Below are 24,901 nucleotides of genomic sequence, written 5' to 3'. Positions count from 1 at the left end.
ACATTAATGAAACAAAAGGCAGACTGAAAGTTTTGCTGTTATTTCCGCCTTTATTTTGTGACACAGTCCTCTTTGGAACACTTAGTAACTGAAAAAGGGAGTATAAGAATAAAGTGTTATAGAATTCAAGGCCTATAATCCAGAAATTGCTCAGTATGGGGTTTTGTTTTGTTTTGTATTTTATTTCATATTGGTTCAATGGTGCTAAACTTGTGCTTGCAAAATATATGGAAGAATAGCTATGAAAAAATGAAAAAACTATAGAGTAAAAATGAAGTGGACTATATACAAGAGGTTCCTGGAAAAGAGCCCCATGTCAAGAGTGGGATGCAATTTAGCTAGAGTCAAAGGGACTGTAAGAAAGAAAATGCTCTCACTAAAGATGGAGACTTCTTGAATTTAAGACAGAAAAACAGGGAAAGCCACTGAAGATTCTGAAGGGAATGTAAACACTGCAAGTCTCTAAATACTCAGGCCTGGCATTAGAATTAGGAACTAAGTGGAGCGGTCAAAAATCTTTTATGGTACCAGTTTGTGTGAAGCCAGCTGGCCTAAAATAACAGCTGTGTTAAAAAAAGAAAATGCTAACTTGTTTTTATCCTCCTCTGACCAGAGATGCGTGATCTGAGGCTGAGTGTGGAGCTAAAATTACAGACAGGTGGGCAGAGCAGCCAGCTCTCTAAAACAAGACGATGTAAAGATTTCTGAGCTATGATAAAGTCAGAACCAGAGGATGGCTTGTCATTATTTCTGGTCTTTGCTGGGATATCTCTGCCTGTGGTAAACTAGGAAGAGAGCTACGGTTCTGGCAGAGACTGGAAAACTTGATTTGAAACTGGTTCAGGAATGCTGAGACAAGATAATGAGGAAAGAGGTACGAGTTCTAAGGTAAGAATGACAAAATGCAATGGGGCAGAAGAGACATGCTTAGACTGTCTTCTGAAACGTGCCATGAGTATGTCACATGACAAGTGACATCAAAGAGAAAATATTTTACACCTTATTTGTCCTGTTTGTCCTCTTTTTGGATACTGGGTTAGGACAGAACCAGGATTTAGAGTAGGAGATAGGACAGAAAAAGATGAGGCACTGACACTAACTGGTATTAAGCTAAAACCTGTGATGACCTGTGATAACCTTTCCTTATTTATATTATCAGCCAAACATCTAATAATCTGTGATAACTGTTTATAAATTGGGGAATCTCCACGTTGATTCCCCGAAGCATCAAATTTTACTGAGTTATTTCTCAGCTCCAGTGATCTTGCAAAGATGGAAGAAACAGGCCTATATAAGAAACATGGCTTTGTACTCAGCTTCTTCCTTTGGAGCAGGCAGACCTTGAACAACAAGAAGAAAAATCCCTTGCAAGTTACAATTCCCCAGAATTTTCAGCTCCTACTGTCCCTTCACATCCATCTGCCCTCTGCCCCCTCAAAAAAGACTATATTCAGAGCAGTTAAATAAATGGAAGTTAACTTTTATGAACTCATGCTCTCTGTGGCAATTTCACACTAGTCATCACACAAATCTTACAGATGTTAGGCTAAATCAGATGTTTCCCCTGTGGTAAATTTACCAATGCCTTTGAAGAACTGTAAAAATAGTAGGCCTTTGGATATAGCATTTAAGCTGTAAATTCGCAACCCTACTTATTCCTGCTTTTCTATCCTTCATCTCTTTAAAAATGCAATAATCTCTAAATGATCTGAAGGAACGATGCCTTAATTAATATTTAATATTAAATAAGAAACATTATTTTATATTGAAAAGAAAAAAAAAAAAAAAACTAATATAGGTGTTCCTCACATGAATATTTGGACCTCTAGCTTTATAGCAAAAATCTGTCCAGTATCTCTGTTTAGAAACTTTATGATGCAGCCCTCAGAATGGTTTCTCTTTGTGGCCATTGTCAAAAAGTAAAAGGGAAATTCTGATCTATATTGTGGCTTGAATTCAGATTATTGGTGTAGTAATTTCCTTGAGAAGCTCTGTGTGATGGGATTGATAGGCTTTTCACAAAAAGAGAAGGCAACCCAATTTTTTTATATGTGGTCGCTGACTGTGTGCCTTTTTTTCCTAGGTGCTCAACGAGAAACACAACTTAAAGATTAGCCGAACATTTCCCATTGCTAATGTGCTGAAATCAATGAAGCTGTACTTTAAACAATAAGAATGACACAGAAATGTTAAATGGACTGGAGGGAAAGAAAATACATAAGCTTTTCATGTTAGTGCAACTGAATTATGAATAAGGTTATCGTACTATCATATCACTGGAACTCTTTATTCCTCAATTATTTTTAGAGATGGGTAAGGAGCATTTCATTTTAGCATTCTCCACCATCTCTCAGTTACAGTTAAAAATAGGGAATCATAGAATCATAGAATGCTTAAGGTTGGAAGGGACAACTGGGTGGTGAAAAACCTCATGCAATTCAACAAGGCCAAGCGCAAGGTCCTGAACCTGGGGAGGAATAACCCCAGACACCAGTAAAGGCTGGGGATCGACCTTCTGGAGAGCAGCTCTGTGGAGAAAGACCTGGGTGTCATGGTGGACGACAAGTTGACCATGAGGCAGCAGTGTGCCCTCGTGGCCAAGAGGCCAATGGGATCCTGGGGTGCAGTAAGAAGAGCCTCTCCAGCAGGTCGAGGGAGGTGATCCTGCCCCTCTACTCAGCCCTGGTGAGGCCGCATCTGGAGTATTGTGTCCAGTTCTGGGCTCCACAGTACAAGAGGGATGTGGAGCTGCTGGAGAGAGTTCAGCGCAGGGCTACAAGGATGATCAGGGGCCTGGAACATCTGCCCTGTGAGGAGAGGTTGAAGGAGCTGGGCCTGTTCAGCCTGGAGAAGAGAAGGCTGAGAGGGGATCAGATCAGCGTCTGTAAGTATCTCAAGGGAGGCAGTGAGGAGGATGGTGCTGGCCTCTTTTCAGTGGTGGCCACTGACAGAACCAGAGGAAATGGCTGGAAACTGAAGCAACAAAAGTTCCACAGGAACTTAAGGAAAAATTTCTTAACAGTGAGGGTGACAGAGCACTGGAACAGGCTGCCCAGAGAGGTTGTGGAGTCTCCTTCTCTGGAGATCTTCAAAACCCGCTTGGATGCAGTCCTGTGCCACGTGCTCTAGATGACCCTGCGTGTGCAGGGATGTTGGACTAGATGACCTCTAGAGGTCCCTTAAGCATTCTGTGACCCTGTGATTCTTATTTCAAGTGGCTGACCCAGCAAATTTAGCTGTCGGTTTAGGAACCAACTAGAAAAGTATTGTGTGACACATTGCATGTTAAAATGTTAGTGTGTATTGTAACTTCAACAGTCTTGTTTCTGCCTCTGTTTAATTACTATTTTTTTAGTAATATCACACACAGCTAGATTAGCATAACTTTGGAATAAAGGACACAGGAATAAAATGAACTATATAAAGAGAAATTACAGCTCATTATTTAGCTCACCTCAGAAATTCTCTATATTATTGAATCATTTTTTAGTTTTCTAACAATTCACTGATAAAGCGGAGAGGAAATTACTATCATTCCAGAAGCTTGCTGTGTATATCTCTGATTCAACAGATCTTTCTAAGAATTTTTGGTAACTAGCACTGCTATTCAATGGTTGTCCACAGGCAGAAGAGGACCTCTTCTGTTAAAGACTTTGGGGAAGATGCTGCTGTGAAGTTCTTGCCTCAGTAACTGTGTCAATGATCTCAAATAACAGAAACTGTAATTTACAAAGGATCAGAACAGACCTCATAAAAGGTGATCCTTAGTGTTCTATTATACACATAGGCAACAAATACAGATGCAAACAGAAAAAGGTAATTTCAAGAAATTACCCAGAAATAGGTGACTTTTGAGATGCTCTGGCATGTGCTGTAGAGATTTGGTTTTTGGGAAGTGGAATAAGCATTGAAAAAATGTTTTGATGATTATGGAAAGGTAAATATGAGATTAAGAAAGGGTGTATAACTTACAGATTCCGAGTGCTCCATTACAGCCAACACAAAGAAGACATATTCTTGACCACTCTGGAGTTGCTTATTCTCAAAGCCACCATAATGCTTTTTATCCCCCAGCGTGAACTCGGTAGGAAGAACGTCAAAGTGAGCTGCAATATATGGCTTTAATTCAACTTCTCTCCCAAGACGAATGCTTCTGCGTTTCCTAGATATCTCCTTAAGCAGCTTTATAAAGAGGGGAGAGGAAAGAGAGAGAGAAATCAAAACCATAAAGATTAAAGCAACTTATCGACAGTGGAATGAGAAAATTTAATTCATCACCAGGAACTAAAAAATATGGGACTACATCAGTTCTTGCGAAATCTTCCTATTTCTTGCCACTCATGTTAAGATAAAATACTAGGTTGCAAGTGCACTACAAGCACAGGTCAATTAGATCAATATTTGGTACCTGATACTGTTGTCTTTGCAAATAAAAATTAAAAACCAATAAAGTAATATACCTTTTCTGTGTAAAATAAGTGAGTCACTGATAGTATTTTTTTCTTTCTCTGTGCCTATGCCAGAATTTCTTATCTACAGGTTAGTATAACAGAACTGATTAAAGGAAATTATATATTTAAATGTGCAAACATATAGCAAAATTTGGAAAAACACAAATCCCAAATTGTAAATTTTAACATTTTTTTGCCCTGAGAATTCTGAAATACAAACTCATTATTAACTAGTTTGGAGAAAATTATAAACAAATATAGACAACAACTTTTTTTAAGAATGGTAATGTTTTTGCATTTCCAAAACAAATCTCATGAAGATTATTTGTAAATATTAAATTCCTCAAAGTTGAAAGAAAATTATTTTTGTTTTTTAACTTATTTCACAAAAGTGAATGGAAGCACAGAAGAGATTATGGGAATGATTTATAAGCATATCTTCCTATCAAGAAATTCACAATAATTGTATTTGCTCAGAAGCACCAAAATCTGATGCTTCATAATTTGTTCAACACTATATAACTGTTCAGTGACAAGAATAAACAGAGGACTCCATGAATTGTAATACCATTATTTTCCTGTTGCTATACTAAAAAATAACTACATGATATACATAACCTACATGAACATTCCAGATTTAAGTTGCATAATATGTCTCAAAATATAAGTTTTCCTCATGTCATTAAATATTTTTACTGATGAACAAATAAATCTTGTATCGGCACATCTGTAACAAGATTAAATCAAACTTGTAAAACACATTTTAAATAATGAAGGAAATAAAGCTTTGCTGATGAAATGTAAACTGATGAATTACTAATCAAAGCAGACAAATACCTATTCAATAACTTTTATGACTTTAGATATAGTGGCGTTCAACAAATATTAATTTGAATGTTTACAAGGAGTCTGAAGTTTTTCTAGGTGGTAAGTGTTGTCTTCTAAGTCTGACCCACTATTCTCTTGTTTTTCACTTATGAAACTTACTCAATGTTTTGTTTTAATGCCAAAGAAATAGACTCATACTGCAACTACAATTTTTTTCCAAGGTCACAGAGTTGTTTTAAGCATTGCAGTACACAAGCAGTGCTAATACAATGGATAAACACATTTATTTTTATGAGTAGGAGGCAAATCTCCAGAGCCAGATACACATCAATAAAAAAAGAGGTTAAAATTCAATTTCTACTATACATTTTAACGAATATGCTTATTCAGGGAAGTCTCAGCCCTTCTCCAGTGTTACATTCCAGTTTAGCTAGCCTTCCTAATGTGGGATCTTTTATTTTGCAATAATACAGTTAACAATTCCGAAGCACACTAGACAATCTACTATTCCTTGTTCTATGGACACGGAAGCTTTTAACAGTGATCACTAACGCACTTTCTCATTACAATGCATATTTCAGACTTGGGCTAGAAGTAGACAACTAAGTTCCCCCAGCAGTGCAGGGTGTTTGGAAGCTGTCCCACCACTGACCCATGCAGTTGGATGCTTTCTAGTCATAACAACATGCCCCAGGCAGGCAGTTCTCTGCCACAGGGGTTTTATGCTCATTTATCTCTATTCATTTCTACCAATTTTCATGCTCCAGTATAAAAACTGGTAGGCTGGAATACATATCGAGATTAAAAAAAAAAAAAAAAAAAAAAAAAAGTGCTTTCCAAAACTTCAGACTCAAAACTGCCATTAAAGACCGCTATTACAATCAGCCGTCCATATTTCTTCTTCACTCTTTTTAAACCTTCTGTTGAGGTAAAAGGAGGCTTGGGGAGTTCATTTTTACAAGGTAGCATCTGTTAGTGGAGTAATGGAGCAGCAGACTGTCAAGTATACAGATTGAATTAGTAACAAAAATGTATGCATGTTAGCACATGGAAATGCAAAAGTCCTCTAGTACTTTGCGAGAAGTGTTTAGAAGCTGTCCTTTTGGCAGTCAGTGCTAAAAGTCAACTAGTCTGAGTTAGTCAAAATGTGTACAACAGGCAACTTTTTCAAACGTTGTGGCTGGTCACCTAGGACCAGCCACACTTTGGCATATTTTGCTGTGTATAGATGAAAATCTGGTCTGTGACCAAACTTATCTGTGACAAATTACACATGACTGGACCTCAAGTGAACCTCTGGCTTCATTCATATTTCACATACAGATGATGTGGTTGCCAGATATCGTTACCTTCACATGTATGCCTAGTACATTATGCCAGGACTTCACTTACATTTTTAAATGTAAAGAATTTACACTCAGGCTATCATTTAGGTTCTATTGATTATAGATTCCTATTAAACTGTAAATCATAATATTTTATTTTGTATCTAACCGTATGGCATATTTGATTGGCATCATTAAGCCTCAGAATGAAAATAAAGTGAAATATTGACTTGATATACAAAAGGATTGTGTCTCTAATATCAAGTCCATTATACGCTCTTTTAAGATTTTGTATCTCTCAGCTTCTTTCAGAACTAAGGATTCAAGGAACCAGGAAAAAGCAGTAGCCACAATTAGACCAGACAGTCCTTTTGACTTGTCATTTATGGACTTATCACTCCACAATTGTGTTTTCAGCAAAGAGTATTCCTCAGGCTATCTAAGCAAAGCATTTGGAAAAAGCTGTCTTATAAAATCCCATGTGATACTAGCCAGACATCTAAGGCTGTACCAAAAGAAGATATGAGCTGAAGTTTCTTTAGTTTATCATCATAAACTATTTGTTTAAGCAGTTGTATGGTTGGCTTTTGTATTTTTTTCCATTTTTTTTTTATTGCTCAACTGCTTTCACGTGTTTGACAGGTAAAGTACATCTAATAACAATATGCAGTTCTTATTTTCTAAAACAGGAAGAAAAAACCATCTTTTAAGCACAAGAAACTGGACAAGTGAGCATGAAGTACAGTCACTGCCTGCTTCTGATTTTTTCCACCTTCTCAGTAGTTACTACATTTATTGGTGACAACTGTAAAAAGATGTATCAAGGGCTTAGTTCTTTATCAGAAATAATTTTCATTTTCCAGTCAATGCATATCTTATTTCTTCCACCATTAATTCTACAATGTGGTCTCAATTATATGAATAAAAGTGGGAAACAACCCATCCTGACCCAAATATTTCTGAATTAATAAATGTTCTTTATCAAACTATTATACAGATTAATGCACCACAACTTGCAGGATGATTAAAATGACCCTTTGTTATGGGAATCAGTAGCACAGACCCGTAAAATTTAATTGCAAAAAAGTTCAATGTCATCTGGCACCTATCCTTTAATACAGGTTTTGCCTGTAGTTTCTGGAGGTTAAAAGTGGGTGGTAATAGTAAATCAGTTTTCCATTACCGTATGGATCTTGTCAGGAGAATTTTACTGTATAACTGTATTTGATGCTGCTTAGGACTACGATCATGTGCTGGTGCATGCCATTTACAATCCAGCTCTTCTAAAGTAAAGAGGTTAATAGATCAAAACAAGGGGTCACTGCATTTCAGTCAATGTGATGGCCGCAGAAAGCAAATCGGCCAAGAGTAAATACAGGCTTCAATCAGTCACATAAAAGTAAGGAAAATGTCTTCAGCTTTGTGCATTTCTGTGTTTGCATCTAATTAAGGGTTCTCTTTGGGTGGTAGGTTTTCCTTTTTGTCTTTTCTCACCAGAAACTGCAGACTGCCGCGTTTATTTAACAGGGTTACTAAAGGAACTTTGTTTTGAAAGCTTTCCATAGCAAGCTTGGTTTGCGGAAGATCTTCCTTTCCTTCACATTTTGGTACAAATGTGGGACATAATACTCATTTGATAAATGGGAGAAAGGAAGAGAATAAGGTGATTGCTTGCAGAATTATGACTTACAGGGGAAGCAGCGGCATTTCTGTAACAGATTCCTGAATCAACCAAAGAAATTAGAAAAATAGACAAAGTCCATAAAAATATCATTAAATTAGGAGGAAAGAAATTGCTTTGATCTCTGGTTTTGATTTGCCATGAATTTTAGAGACATATGCACAAAATCCCAAGGCATCTGAAAGAGAACTATAATCCTAGCCTCATAATACTAATAATTATTTGTGTTTATTATAATAATATATAAACCCTATTCTTCTGTAGAGCTTTCAAATAAGACTCTCAAAGAGCTACAAAGATGAATCTTAATATCTGCAGATCTACAGGTTGAAGGAAAGACAAATTAGACTCTGTTATATTATCCTTTAGAATAAAAAAAAAACAAGAACAGAGTGAATGCTGACAGACTTCATAGAATTATCATATCAACAGCATAATAAATCGATTTCTACTATTATTGGGTTGGTCCCTGAAATGGAGATAATTTGCTCTTTGGGAAATGTTATTTACAGTGTCAAAACAGAATCATGGAATGGTTGAGATTAGAAGAGATCACTGGAGATCCTGTTGCCCAAGCCTGCCTCCTCAAGGAGGATCACCCTGGGAAGCTTGCACAAGACCCTGTCCAGATGTTTTTTGAATACCTCCAAGGATGGAGAGTCCACGTGTTCCCATGCTCAGTAACCCTCACAGTAAAGATGATTTTCCTCTTTTTCAGATGGACCTTCCAATGTTTCAGTTTGTGCCACTGCTTCTTGCCCACTGCTGGCACCAGTGAAAACAGTCTCGTCCCATCCCTTGAGCAATTTAAGTGCACTGAAAAGATACCCCATCAGTCTTTTATTCTCCAGGCTGAACAGACCTATCATTCTCATGTTCTCCACGTAAGAGAGATGGTACAGTCCTTTCATCATTTTAGTGACCCTTCTCTGGGTCACTTCCAGTAGCTCCATGTCCCTCTTTACGGGGAAGCCCAGCACTAGACACAGCACTGCAGACGTGGTCTCAGGCCAGAGCAGAGGGGGAGGATCACCTCCCTCCACCTTCTTTTGGCCTTCTTGGTGACAAGGGCACATTGCTGGCTCATGGTCAGCTTGTCCACCAGGACCCCCAGGTCCCTTTCCACAGAGTTACTTTACAGCAGATCAGCCCCTAAACTAATGATTGGTCTTTCCTATTGCATTCATTTATTTCTGAAAAACATCTGCCAGGAATGGAGAACAGCGTAAAAATTCTCTCAGCAGCATTACAATTCGTGAGGATCAGGTAAAGATACTATGAGGAAGGTCAAATGTTAAACTGCAGTGCAAATTGCAATTTCGCATTTGTTTCAGGCTTAACAAACACCCCAGTGATGAACCAGACCTTTATTAGAGTTCATATCATTGGTGATTAAGCTTTTGCTGACAACTAATTTCACCTTCTGCACTTTTGCATTACATTTTACAATAGGCAAAGAATGAAATATTAATGCCAACAAAGATCACGCATTTTGTGTGCTTTATTGCAACTTAATGTCTTTAATGTATATTAATTTAAGTAATTTGAACTTTGTTTCAGTCCCCCACAGGCTAATTCAAATATAAATATAAAATATCCAGACAACCAAAAATTCCAAAACTGGTGGGTTAATCACATACCACTAAGAAGTTCATTTCTGTAATAAAGGAGAAGAAGAAAACCAAAAATAAACCATACCTCATCTAATTCCATTTCATCTGGGCTTTCCCATGGTTTGATAAACTTTCCGCGAGACCTCTTCAAAGGCACAATAACAATGTAATAACCCCTGTGAGGAAAACAGTAGGACAAGAGGGAAGTTAAAAGAAAGGAAATTGGTAAATTGATGGAATAGGTACCTATTTACAGGACCATTTTTGATAGATAGAATACAGCATATGTTGAAGGGAAACTTTTTTTACAGCAGACTTCCAAAGTGTAGTCAAAAAGGTTCACAGTCTTAGAAAATAAATACATCTAAAGTATTGACAAGCTATTTGACAAACAAATAGCATTAATTACCTGCTTTCCATGTAAACATATAAATATGTATACAGAAGTTTAATTACAATGTTCTGAAATGCCTGCGTGGTTGACTGCAGTTTATTTTCTCATTTGAAATATAAAAGTCATGGGGCACTTGTGCCCTGCCATCATCTAATTGGAAAAAAACACTCGGAAAACTCCAAAACCTGAAATATATTATGTTTTTTTTTAAAAAAAGCTCAATTATCACCCCATCTGCCTCCATTTTCATGTATAATCAGAATGGTAGGTCAAAATAATGTGTTTGTTGATGTTCCTATTATAAACAGATAATAAGGAGACATACTGTACTATCCACCTATACATGACAATGCTGTCAGCATCAATCCCCATCAGCGAAACCAGTTCTTTTTCTGCTTAACTTTTCTGATCACAGTAACAGACGAGAGCTTGCTCTATGCAGAGTTAGGATCTGAAAATTACATATACCCTGAGTTATTCCTCTCATGCAGTTTTTTAAAAATATCTTCCTACTCCCTCCCATGAGGAAGAGTAAGTTATACTTCCCAGTATAGTAGAGATATGGCTTCTCATGGCTTAAGAACTATTTTCCTCATTTCCTTCACAGATCCCAGATACATGTCAAGTAGAACCATAATTTCACATTAGTATGAGGAAAGAAGTAGCAGAACGACAGCAGCAGGGCATCCAGTATGGTATTACATACAAGTTCTTGAAAAACACACTTGTCAAAAAGTCAAGCACCCTCGATTGCAGAGAAGAGGGGGAGAAGCTGCACTCTTTTGTTGCTCGTAACAACAGAGTTCATTGTGAGAGTGTCTCTGGATCTCCACCAAATGTAATTCTCGTGGGCCTTCTTCACCTCTTCCAGCCTTCTATTTTATACCTCCTTTTTAATCACTTGCAACTACCCAAGAAATGCAGTTGAAAAAAAGGTAAAGCAATTAATGAAAAATAATCTACAGAAAGGCATTTACCTTCCAATTTATCAAAAATTAACTCCATCTAAGCCAATTCTATAAAGCTGCATTTTCCTCACACCAGCATATGCTGGCCCAATTTAAAGGACTCTTCTGAACTAAAGCTCTTTCCCATAAGATAAATGTAACAAAATCTTTGGATTTTTAACTGTTGTACCTAATGCATAAATGTTTAATTAATTCTTGTTTTGTGAAATTCAGGAAATTTATTTTTGGAAACAAAAGATGATTGCAACAAAGAGTAGAGATACTCAACAGGTCTAAGTGTCAGAGATTTGTAACAGCTGTATTCCTAATATTTAAACAAAATCTGTTTTTTTTTTTTAATAGTAACAATGAGATAAGTCATTTTATATGTGGATATTCTTATTCAAATCTAGCAGGGCTGCTTGCACACATATTTTAAAACTAAGCATGTATTTTTCTTAAATGTTATGTGATTTTTGATGTTTTTGTATATATTAAAAAATACTAAAATATCCAAATATTTTCTCAGCTTCATAAGAACCACCTCGTGTTTCAGAAATATAATACTTTTCCATATGTGAGAATTAAAATTAAATTCAAAACAGACATTTTCATTTTAAATAAAATACGTGACAGGACTCTCAGTCAGTCACAGCTGAACACATCTGCCTAAATCTTCTCTTCTAGTGAGCTTCCCAAAAGAACAAAGAAATTATTCCATTAAAAATAAAACCAAAAATTTTTAATTTGGTTAGGCATTAAAATATTAAAATTCTTTAACCGAGAAAAACTTGATGAAGTAAATTGGACTAGAAATGGAAAGAAGTTATAAAAAATCTGCACTGTTGATTGTGGGCTTTTTTTCTCAGGTTTCTTGCTTTTTGCTTGATGACTTTCTGAGTGGCAGCAAACTGTGACTAGGGCTTTTACACCCTCGAAAATCCTGCCAATTCTACACCCAACCTGGCTTCTCCCCAGACAGGATACGGAATAGTTTTCCTTTTCAACTAGATAACCTTGCCCAGAGAGCATAACTTATCAAACTGAACAAAAATAAATTAAAAATTTCTCAGAAGCTGTAACATGACAAGACAAACACTTCAGTAGTTCAGAACGGCAAGATAAATACTCTAGTAGTTCAGGACCGGATTTCCTTGGTGGTTGAAATAATATTCTATCAAAAATGATCAGTCATTGAAGAAAGGTTAGTTGATGACATTTTGGAGTACCTTCAAATTACATGTCTGTCATGTCAATAAACAGGTGCTGTTCTTTGTTTTGTCCCAGCATGACACAGATATTTCATATCAACTTTGGTGAGAAGAGAAGCTGAAGAAAGGTGGGGATTTGGAAGGAATATGTCTGCCCTTATTGACTATTTTGTGCAAATTAGAGTACATTTTAGTAGTTATACCAATTTAAATCTGATGCCTGAAATCTCTACTTGTATATAAGTGTTTCTATTCCAGCAATGTAACTACAGAAACCAGCAGAGAAAAACTTGAGGCTAAAGCTGTATTACTTAGTTACCTAAAAGTCAGGAAGCTAAATATCTGCCCTGATTTTCATAGATACAACCTATCCTCTACCTATAGCAACTTTGATTTGTCTTGATTTTTAAATATTGTCAAAATCAGAGGAGGGAGAAGGTAGTCCAGAAGGTCAGTCCCACTCTAAACACAGTAAAAAACAAACAAACAACAAAACACAACTTGAGAAAATTTACAGGCATGTCTATTCCCTGAAGTATTCCCAAGAAAGAGGTTAATTTTCTCTTTCTTCTTCTTTCCCTACCTGTGTTTAAACTGACTACAAGTTAGTTGCATCACAGAAAAAAAAATCCACCTCCAAAATCAGTGCATACAAGTAGTCAGACACATAAATCCTCCTTCTACTATATTAACCTTTCTTTTACTATGTGAAATGGACTAGTTTCAATGATCAAACTGAGGGTTGTACTCTCACCTGGGATCAGTGCATAATTTTAACTGAAATATTAACATTTCTTCTTTTTTTTATGTTATTTCAAAGAGATTTGGGATATAAACATTTCTGCAAAATGCAAACACTTATTCATTTAACTTGTTTAAACCTAAACTTTTGGACAATTTCCTTCTTTACCTGGACATATAACGTTTTGTTAGACATTATGTTAACAAGTTATTAAAAGGAATACATGTTAACATGAGCAACAAATCCTAATTAATACTGTTTTTTTTTTTTTTTTGGTCACATATTCAGTTAGCTAACTAGCTGAGATAAATCTGCTGGGTGAACTGCAGAACCCCTTTTTAAACCTCCTTTTTAAAGCAAATGGAGTGTTCATATACTTTTATCAGCCAAGGAATATTTAGCATGTAAATATCCCTTTCTCATTTTCTTCATGCATGCCTTCTGCTCGTAACTCTATCAGCTTTAAGGCTGTTGCATACATGCATACACTTTTGGCACAAACATTTCCAGCTTTAACACTGTTGCCTAAGTATAGAAAAAAAAAGAAAAAAAAAGCAGGAAAATAAATCTGTTCACCTATGCTACAAATTGGTGAGGACAGCAATGTTCACTCCTAGCTCCAGAAAATGCAGCTACCCTTAAAAAATGTCTTTGATTATGTGCCTGCTTGTCTCGTTTTTAGGGTTTTTTGGGAGGGGTAGGGGACAGGTGGAGGAAAGGAGAGTCTCTTTTGATATTGCCTCAATTACTGAATACTGATAGGACCAAAGCCTTGCAAAAAATTCTGTTATTCAAAGTCATAAGTAAATAAAAAGTAAGATTTAGACAAAGATGCATTATCTTTTACTATAAACACTACTTTGAATTAGACCAAAATATTTAAGGAAAATATAGAAAATGCTTAACTGAAATTAAATAGACAATAGACATCAATAGACATCAATTTTAGGAAATACTTTCAATTTTACTTAGCATATAAAAGGCTCTGGATCACCATCAGACACTCGCATAATGGAAATTACTTCTAACACCTTTAATAAATTATAAAGGCTTTTATAACATCACCCAACTCCCATCAGTATTTGCCCAGAATTTGTTAGAGTAAGCCATTAACTGTTTCACCTTCTGGCTAATTAATAGTACTAAAACAGTCTGAGTATGGACTTGGTAGTAAGATTGAGACAATCATGAACATATAATGTAACAACATATGAACAGCAACTGTAAAAATGTCAACATAACTATTGCACAATTTTTTTCCTCACTCACAAAGACTGTAGTTGCTACAATTTCACTGATTCTAGTGGGCAGTATGTCTCTAAAGGAGCACACCCTTCTTGTTTGGTGTGTTGTCATGTTGGAGTGCTTATTTCCAAAAGTCTGTCCAATCACTTTTTCCTCCTCATGTCTGACCACATCATCTTAGGAAACATATACCTAAGGAGGAGCTATATATATAGCTGCAAAACTGGCAGTTGAACTGCTAGGTTTAATATGTTTTTACTGCTGCCACTGACTGCCTTTCAGGACATTGTTTCTTTTTCCTGTGCCATTTTGTGCTATTGTTTGACCAACTATCCAGAGCTCTTTTTCTCTCTGTAACAGTCTTGCCTCATAAATCTTTTTTGACTTATTCCATCTTCAGTCTTCCTTAGCTGAATTTGTAACTGACCGCTTCTTACTCAATCTAATGATAATAGCTACATTTTTCACTTTTTCATCCTTTTAATGTCTCAAAGTCATTTCTTTCTTGACCTCACCTGCCTCAAAGTCCTCAGGCAGTAATGAAAAAGGGGAACAGCTTTCTACAAAGCCATCAGTAAAAATCCACCAGGGAGAAGGCAAGTTGAATCCCCAACAATATTTAATGACTTGCTCATTTTCCTCCTCATTTCCTTTACATTACACATGGGAACCTTACAGACCAACAAGAATCACTATAGGCACAGCAATAACACTTATTGATCGTACTGTGCTTCATGTTTTCTCGGCAAGTCCTTACTGTCTATCCCTTCTAATCCCTGCTGGCCCTGTGCTGTCAGCTCCTTAGTCTTATTTCTACTGCTTAAGTCTCCAAAACACCTTTTCACTGAAAATATAGGTAATCTCTAGTAAAGGCTCACATCATTTTCTGCAAAATCTCCAATTTTCTTATGTTGGCCAGCAGACATTACCTTAGATTTTGCTTTCCATAGATAAAAAAAAATCAAAATTAATTCAAAATTAATTCATTTGAAATAATATTAATGAAATAATGATAATCTGAAACTTCACAGAATTCTTGAGTGACTGAGTACTTCAAAGTGCTGCAAATGGATCTTTAGATGCATGTTTCGTTCTTCATGAGAAGGCACAGCGTTCAAATTTTCTGTGCTATTTGAAATCAGTGATAAAGTATAAAATTAGTGTGGGAAGCCACTACAATATACAGAAGTGTCTTCTTTCTCCATATATACCTCTCTAGGGTCTACTCAGTCTCACATACATAAGTGACAATTTCATATTCATCATTAGTTCAAATACTACTGGAGACTGTATAGAGCTCTCTATACTACCATGAAGTAGAAAACTCCAGTCCACCAAAAAAGCTCCAGGTATGATTAATGAAAATAAATATATTATTCATTTTTCTGGAGATGAAAACAATGAAGCGTCATTTCCCAGCCCCAGCACTCAAACTCACTTTATATTCTCATTTGCAGGTACTTCAGGAAGTTCCACAGTTATCATGCCATCTAGGTTGGTTTTTCCAATGAAGACTGGCTTGGTGCGCAGTACATCTGGCGCAGTCTTCGCTGTCACTCTGTGCTGAAGACCCCCAGCACTGTTTCCTCTGTTTGTCAGCACAAATGAATAGGATGTTTCTGGTTTCAAGTTCGTGATCAGCTTTTGAGTAGCACGTCCGTCAACCTCTACCACCATTTTCCCATCATCGTAGAGGATCTAATTTAATACACAAATACAAAGTGTCTTTAGATAGTGAGATATGGCCTCATTGAATTCATGAATTTATGAGTGAGCCTAGCCATGAATTTAAAATGAAACACTTCAGGTATTTTAGGCTGTAAAATTATACTAAATTCACTTCTGCAACAATTTTTTGTTTGCCTTTTAGAGAAAAAAATGTTTAAAAGTAGACACTGCTAAAATTTACTTCAACTTAATAAAATTCAATAACTGGGGTTGAGTCCACCATTTTATATCAAGGGCTGTTTGTGGGGTACCACTTACTTGTCCTTAAAGGTAACTTGAATATTTGATGAAATACTGCTCTTTACTGGTCTTTTTGTATAATGACAAAAGTCATGGGGAAGGATTCAGAAGAAGCATGGACTTAAAAACAACAGAAACAACAGGCCAGACTGCAAATTACATTAAGTCTCTTTATCTGGCTACTATAGTTTGTGGCGTAGAAGAGTTACAAACCACAAGTGTGTCTTTGTAAATGTGAGGAGAGGAAAAGAAAATGGTTTCAGTTACAAGCCACTATAGAGATGAGGGAAATATATGTATATATATATATAAAAAATCTGAAATATAATAGCAATGATAGCAATGAAGTGAGCAAAAAGTTCACTTCATGGGTGACAACTAATATCTGACAGTTTGAAATGCTGCCACAACGGTGGAAAGTTCATCTTGCTAATAGACTGAATTTAAGTCAGGGGGTCAATAATGCTGATGAGTTTGCATTTTTAAATACAGCACAAGCAAAAAACATCCACATATTCAATAAGCTACTTAACCAGATGAAATCTAGTCCTATATTTGATTTCTTAAAAATGGAAAGCAACTTACTTTGAAAGGCAAAGCTGAATTGTAATTTTCTGGAATTTCCCACGACAGCAAAACTGAAGTCTTCATTACTGCTTTAACATGAAAATTTTTTGCAAACACTGCTGGAAAAAAAGAAACAATGTATATAAACAGCACCTTGGAGCTTAGAAGTTGACATATTTCCACTGCTACTGGGGATCATTAGCTTTCCATTTAGGCCAAAACCTCAACACAAATTCAATTCGCCTACCTGCCTGTTCCTGTCATTTAAATATCACATTCTACCAAACCTCTTATACACTGCAAACTCATAGGTACATTCTCCTTACCTGAAATAATTGTGAAGAGGTTGCCCAGAACTTGCTTGGCAAAGGACAACTGAATTCTAAGCCATCCAAAACATATTAAGATTTACATACTTTACCTTTTGTTTTTGTTGAACCTATTTTTATGAATGGGCCGGTCAGTTTTATTTACAGCTTCAAAAACACTGATATCCAAAGATCGACATTCCTTTAAAGGTCAACGCCATAAGCAGACAAATCCTACCTTGATCCACGGGTAGTGTCCTGAACTGGACACTTGGACTATATGGACCAGGCCCTTTGCTTGTATGGGCACGTACTTTTACATCATATGTGGTATCTGGTTTTAAGCCAGTAAGTGTCATAGTGGTATCAGCAGGAACAACAGGGAGCTCAACTGGCTGGTAAGCGACATTGATATCTCTGTACAGGATGGTATATTTGGTGATAATGCCATTTCTCTCTGCCAAGACTGGCATCTGCCAAGTTAATTGAACTGATGTAGAGGTGGAGCTTTCCGAGTGGAGGTTTTGGGGAAATCCACTGGGTACCTCTTCAGGAACAGAGATCTCTTTAACCATCTCCTCCCCAAAGCCCACTTTATTTCTAGCCGAAAGCCTGAAGACATAAGAAGCTCCCTTGTGAATGTCTGTGGCTGTGAAGTGGTCTTCCTTCTCTGAGAACTCCATGGTTGTAAAGGCATCCATGTCCTTGCGGCCAAACTTCAGGCGATAACCCTGCAGCGGGCCAAAGGTTTCGACAGGAGGGTGCCACTGAATAAGAGCCGTGTTCATCTGCGTGTGGCTAATCACGAGACGAGGTTTGCCTGGAACTGTAGCACAATGTTATTTAAAAGATGCTAAATACAAATGGAATTGTACATATAATTCTTACTGAATTGAATTCTTGAATTTTGTTTTAACAGGAAGGTGGGTGAATTTTCTTTTCCCTCACTCTTTGTTCCACAAATTACTATCTTGTGGAAGAAATTATGTTTGACTTCCTGCACTATTGAGTTACCGAGCATTCAGGATTTGAATAACAAAGTCACCTATTGTTTGTTGTGTACTACCCTTGCGTTAATTCCTAAATATAGAGAACATTCAGAGCCACAGGACTTATGAACACAAGTCAAGGAGTAAAAATTAAAACAGACATCGTATGAATGCATCTGTTTCACTTACAAATCCTTGCTTGCAAAAAAAGAGTACTGTCATAAGTATTCATTAACTTAATCCAAGACACATTTCTGCCATCCTGTAAATGGAAAAAATAATAATTATAATAATAATGAAGATAATGCATGTTTCTAAATTTGTCTGGTGTAAATCTTGTCATCAAAAGTTAAAATAAGGTATAAGGATAATAAGGCTAACCATGCCCTCACCAGTCATGGTATTATACACCGTGGAATATTTTAGTACCCATCTAAATGCATGTATTACCTCCAGCATCATAACTAGTTTCAGCTTAAAGCAGCAACACAGTCTTACATCAAATCTTTTGATTATTCCTGCTTATCACACACTGTTTTAGTTTCCAGAATGGCTGGTGCATGTGAAATGGGCTTCTTTTGGGGAAGCCAGATAAACCCATATTGTTATTTGGGATCCTGGGGTCCAACCTGATAATGGATGCTTAAGGTTCACACAGTAAGTGTGGTGAGGACATGCAGTTAGAAGATTAAATTAACCTAATCTAGGGTAAATTCCCATTACACACCTTGCACGGTATATACATTTTGAGGTCTCAATATCAATTTCTTTCATTTGTGTGTTTCTGTTGCAGTGAATTATACAATAATGAAGCATATCTGTAGTAGTATTTAGAAAATTGATCTTCACTGTGTATCAAAGGCTGACAGGTCAAGAAACTAGCATAGTTTTAGGAATGGTGGTGCCATGGTAACAGTCTTGAAGACTAATTAGCTCCTCGCACATTCAAAGCCTTCCCATAAGAAATGTAATTGCTGTGCTGTGAGTTCAGGTTCCTATATTTAGACACTTCAGTGAGTTTATTTCTCAGGCACCCAACAAATCAGATTCTTGTCTAAGCTTCTGACTACTGTTCAAAAATGAATTAGGAAAATGGAGACAGGAATGACATGGCTTGAGGAAAATTCTGCAGTTAGTAAGTTCTTTCCTCATTATGTTTTCTCAAGTCCAGACATTGTATCCAATTGCATAAAAAATTTATTTTAGTTTTCATATATTTTTTCCAAATCCTCTTCATTTTAAGTTTCTATTCTGATGCAAATGTGTTCCTAAATTTTTTTTTCTCCTGCACTTCCTGTAGCATAAAGAACTTATTCTAATTAGTTCTAACTTTTCTGAAATGATGAGCCTTTACGGAAAAAAAAAAAAGTGAAGGCTTTTTGCAGGCTATATATTTCTCTGTATTTTAGTTGCTACTAAAACCCAATGGAACATATGAAGAAGAGTCCACAGAAATAGAATAATAATTCCTTCATGTTTTTAAAGCAGAAAATTGCTGAAAGGTGTCACTAAATTAAATAATATGATAAACAGCTTTCATTCTTGTGGCAAAGCTCACAGTTTGAACTATTCTTTAACCTTGGTGGTAAATACAAATAAACTAAGAAATTGCTACTTGCTCTTGATCAAAGCAGGGGCTTAATAAAGTTTGCTTATCTTTTTTTTTTTTTTTTTAAATGATAAAAAAGTGCTTATATTTTCTGATGGTAAAGAACAACATTTACTCTTTTTGAAATGTAGTCTATGTGATTTTATGATGTGTATGGATTACCTTTTTGTCAAGATAACAATTGTTGATAGGGAAAGAAAATGCCTTCCTCTCTCTTTTATATCACTATATAGCTTTTAGGTAATGTTTCTTTTTGGTATCACCATTTGTGAATACTAGCCTTTGATTACAAAGCTCAGGATTTTGTGAAGTCTTACATATAGTAGCACCATGGAACAGCTACACATAGAAATTTCTTCTGAAAGTAGTATCTGAATTTGCTATGAACCAAATGTGCTTATGAAAAATATATTCTCTGATCTTCTAGTAAAGTCCATCCCCATAATTATTTAGCAAGATCTTCCTCTAAAGCTCCTTCAATATATCCTTCAAATGCCTCTTTGTAGGAGCCATTACATCAATCATGCAGTTGTAACAGCATGACTTTCTTAGCAGAATCTCAGGCAAACTGTCTTTTCCAAATAACTCCAGGTGATTTGTTTCCATGAACTACTATGCAGTATACCACTTGTCTTTATGTAAATATTCTCCTCTTAGCCACCACTGACCTTTTTATTTAAGAGTAAATACCTGAGCTATAGCTGAATGAACATTAGCTTGAAGTCTCAACCTCAAGAATACTGTCTGGCACAGAGAATAAATTTCAAATAATGGACAAGCTGTTGTGTTGAAAAGAATTTGCAAAACACAGAAATTCTGAGACAGAGAAATTGTAAGTTTGATAAAATTCTCAACCAAAATTATAAAAGCAATAAGTAAATCTCAATGTTTATCAGTCCTGTTAGCCATATATAATTTTGGGAGCAGGGAAGGAAGCAATATAAATTATCATAATGTAAGAATTTTTATAAAATGAGTTATAAATGTTCAGTAACTTCTCACTTCTGTATTCGGTCCTTAAAATTAGGAAAAGAAGATGCATACCAAAAGGAAAACACATTCTGGCATGAAAATGTTAAGCATATTCTATAACTTCACTAATAATTGCAGTTATGACATTGCTTATATTTAGTGGTTCTTTTTTATTTAATAATATAAATGATGTTTTTATGTCACTAACCACATACACCAGACAACTACTTATTAACTGCTATTTAATCACGTTAAGATGTTACTTATAAATAGTAAGCTTACTGATGAGTAAACGGAAAAAAAAAATTCTCGCTCATTCTCACACTTGTTCTAAAAAAACTTAACATGATTTTAACATCAAAATTAGATTAGAAAGTCAGACTCCTCCTTTGTTTTATTATTTAAATAGCTTCTTTTTAGAATAGGCCCTTCCCCTTTTCCCCTTTTCAATTTCAAATCAGAGAAAAGCTGGCTGAGACCTACAAGCCCACGATCCTTTGTTTGGGCGGAGTATTAAGGCACCGTTCTGCCATTTGTCCGCTATGCTCTTACGGAAAGCCAGAGAGCTGGGAAATCTTGATACTGTCTTTATTGCCTTCTTTGCCAAACACCTGTAGGGGAATTTTCCTTACAGAAAGAGCTCAATCATGGCTTCTTGTAACTGCAAGGCAGCGAGATCTACATAGACAGCAGAGTGCAGGAAGGAGCAAAGTGGAACTTTGCAGTTTTTCCAGCAAGTATTTGGCCACAAGATGAAGTAAATGGCAAAGAAAATGTACCATGTATTATCTATATAGGAAAGCTTCTGCTTCTCAATTGCTCTTCAGTCACCTGGGATTTTACAAGGGATGGGAGTGTTAGATTTTCTGAAGTAGAAACACCAGCAAAGCACCAGTGATTCTGGAGGAGTGAATTGTAAATGGCGAATAAAACTAGATGATATGAGTTTTGAAAGCAAGTTTGCATAGCTAACAATGATGTCTAGAAACTGATCAAATCATGATCACTACAACTTTGTTCATTTACACTGGGAATTGAATTTTAAAAATGATGGACCAAGTGCTGATTTCCCTAAATCAAGCTCAAATAAAAGCAAGAATTATATATTGCATTTTTTTTTTCTGAACCACAAGACTGTGGGAATGAGGAGAGGTTGGAAGGAAACTTTCAACATCTGTTAAGAAGAATGATTAGAAGGTAATATGAAATCTGAAATGCAGCTGAAACACATCATAAATCTAGGGACAACAACTGAGACATTTGCAAGGAAGCTGAGGAGACTGGATGTAAATGTTTTTGAAATTACTAGATGTGCTTTACATTCAGTGTTTTTGCTTTGAAAAATGCATCAATGTGTATAATTACAATACAAATGTCTTTTGGACTTTCTCCACTTACATAAACAATGAATTACTATTATGACAACTTGTAGTGGTGCTGTTTCTATGTTTCTATGTGATTGCAATGGCATTTTTCTTAATGGCTACATTATAAAACCAAGGAAATGAACAGTTGCAGGGGCAGCTAAACCTATGGAGGCATCATTTGTTCAAGCTGTGTCACAGCAAGCCATTCCAACTTAAAACACGCTTTTCCTCACCTAAGGGAATTCAGTTCACCCCACCAAATGGAAAATGAATTGACTCAATTGGTCATGCCATCAGATACTCCCAGCTAGTACACAGCCTTTTTCTCGTGTGCTCAAATGCTGACTGAACACAGTCACCATGTGGTATTTTGCTCCAACTGATGTCTCAAATTGCCTCTGTGGTCTTGGATGCACAGCTTGGACTTTCATTACTTGTTCTTTAAACCTCTCTTTAATCACCACATCTCCTCTGAGACAAGTTGCAAATGACACATAGAAAAGTTATTTTCATGTTCTACCTGGCATTGCTTCTTATTAGTTCTGAATTTTGATTTTTTTTTTTTCCTCTCTAAGATGACAATCAGCAAAATAGAAGAGCTACTGGAAAGAATTCAGTTAAACAGCATTTTTGGCCACTTCTTGAACAGAAAAATGGACAAATGATGAAGGGAATTTTGGTCTTGTGTACTTAAATGAAGGGCCAAATGACAGCAGACCCTACAGACTCTTTCTACGGTCCTCAAGACTTCCAAACAGCAGGAGCATAAAGCTAGCATGACAAGAGTAAGGATTCACTTGAAGATGAAGAAGAATGTGAGTATTACCTGCACCAGTAGTAGACACGAGTTTGGGTTTGCTGCGGGCTCCATCACCTTTAGTTGTATAGGCTGTCACAGTGAGAGAGTATGTAGTTTCAGGCTGAAGTCCAGAAATTATCATTTCCTAAGATGAAATACAAAAAAACCCACTGCATTAGAAATGTATTGTCTTCTAAGAGAGTATAGGCAATATATACTACTGCCTACAATACAGGTAGTATTTCAGGCAATACAGTGAACATACTTTTGTGCTACAGGTAATGACAGTAAGCACTTTAGAGCACCAACAAAATCTTCTTGTGAAATATTTTGTAAGGCAAGATGTTTCACTTATGCAATGAAAGACAGTACATTCCTAAATAGCATGCCTTAGGTAGTTTAAGGCACAAGGCCAAAGACTTAGTGATGAGAACAGTGAATAAACCTTACGAAATACATTGCCTAGGGAATCTTACTGACATTGTAAACTGAATATATATGTAAAAGTGAGAAACTCAGTTTGATTTAGTCATTCACTAGACATCCCTGACTAAAGTACAAGATTCTTAGGAACAGGAGTGTCGCAGCTGCATCCACAGTCCATAAGATACTATGATTCAGCAAACAATAAAGCCTTTTTACTCTCGTAACACTTTCATTGCAATCTCCACTACATCTAGTACTCCCTTCCTGACCATCTAGGGTTTTAAATGGTTTCTACTGGAAGGAATATTCATCTATCTAGATTACTAGTAGTACATTCATCTAATGATTTCAAGGTATTTTAGAAACAGCTGATTTTTAAGAGCTCAAAGAACTAATACAAACACTATTAACAATTTGGTCAGGGAAGAAATATAAAGGATCCTCAAGCAAACCATAGCATCTACAGAGGTAATTTTTCAGCTAGAACAACACGATGGGGCAGGATCAAATATTAAGTGCTAAGATAAGGCAAATTTTACACACACGCACACACACACACACAGAGACATACACACACAAGGGCCAGTCACCTGAACCAAATTAAATTTATCTCATGCTTTAAGGCAGGCCTGAAAAATTTAAGTCTTGATACCTCAACTTGACACGTAAACATTGCCCTAATATACAAGTTTCATGGAAGAATATAAAATGACAGTCCTGGGAAGTAACTCACTGGACCAAATTTTCCCACTCATCTCAGTTTGCAGTCTCCAACCACATCTTTTCATTTTCATATGTCTGAATGTCTTTACCCTAAATTTCACTGATGCTACAGAAATGGTATATTTATGTGTCAAGAATGAATTGAAAATGATAAATCACGTACACTTCAAATGAAACAACCACAAAACTTAATAAAAATATTATGGGTCAGACTATCCAGAGTAAATGGGTTTTTCAAGACAACAGCTTTGAGCTCAATGCAGATGAGATTAGAATTTGGCATTGTATTTTCAGTCTCTTATTAACAATATACAAGTCAAAAGGTAATGATCAGGAGGAGGCAAAATGCTCTAATAAAATAAAAACATAAAAAAAAAAAATCTCCTATCACAGAATTGAATTGAGCCTAAAGGCCAAAATCAGTAAAACCAACTTTTGATCTTTCAGACATAAATTGCACCTGAAGTTAACAGAATGGAGCAATAAAAAGGCAAAACAAATTATACTGTCATTTGAAACAGTGATGAGCGTATTAGTCTCATCTAAAACAGCTTTGTAATGTAACAGAGCTTTATAATGTAACAGGGCTTTATAATGTAACAGAGATATGATGGCATGTCTTTTAGAAATGTGATTTGGATCTGGCAAACATGTATTACTTAGGCATAAATACTACAGGGCATTTGGCTTTCCTAATCTTGCTGGCAAGCATACAAAATAGATTTATCAAATTACT

General features: G+C 36.1%; 1 protein-coding gene across 1 annotated transcript in view; it reads right to left on the bottom strand.

Annotated features, from left to right (window-relative positions):
• LOC104564589 (protein tyrosine phosphatase receptor type D) overlaps positions 1-23,157 on the bottom strand; it is a 106,299-nt gene extending 83,142 nt beyond the window's left edge. The window contains exons 1-6 of the mRNA XM_088538757.1: positions 23,044-23,157; positions 17,519-18,106; positions 16,991-17,088; positions 15,876-16,135; positions 9,984-10,074; positions 3,973-4,182 (exon numbers count right to left, since the gene is read on the bottom strand). Coding sequence (XP_088394883.1) covers positions 3,973-4,182; positions 9,984-10,074; positions 15,876-16,135; positions 16,991-17,088; positions 17,519-18,068 — 1,209 coding nt within the window. The 5' untranslated portion in view covers positions 18,069-18,106; positions 23,044-23,157. The remainder of the gene's footprint in view (positions 1-3,972; positions 4,183-9,983; positions 10,075-15,875; positions 16,136-16,990; positions 17,089-17,518; positions 18,107-23,043) is intronic.
• Between the last annotated feature and the right edge of the window lie 1,744 nt (positions 23,158-24,901).

This window comes from Tinamus guttatus, unplaced genomic scaffold (assembly GCF_059628265.1).
Source record: "Tinamus guttatus ecotype Peru unplaced genomic scaffold, ASM5962826v1 Tinamus_guttatus_pri_ptg001156l, whole genome shotgun sequence".
NCBI classification, from domain to species: Eukaryota; Metazoa; Chordata; class Aves; order Tinamiformes; family Tinamidae; genus Tinamus; species Tinamus guttatus.
The sequence above is the reverse complement of the archived record's forward strand: the minus strand, read 5'-3'. Positions and strand labels throughout refer to the sequence as shown.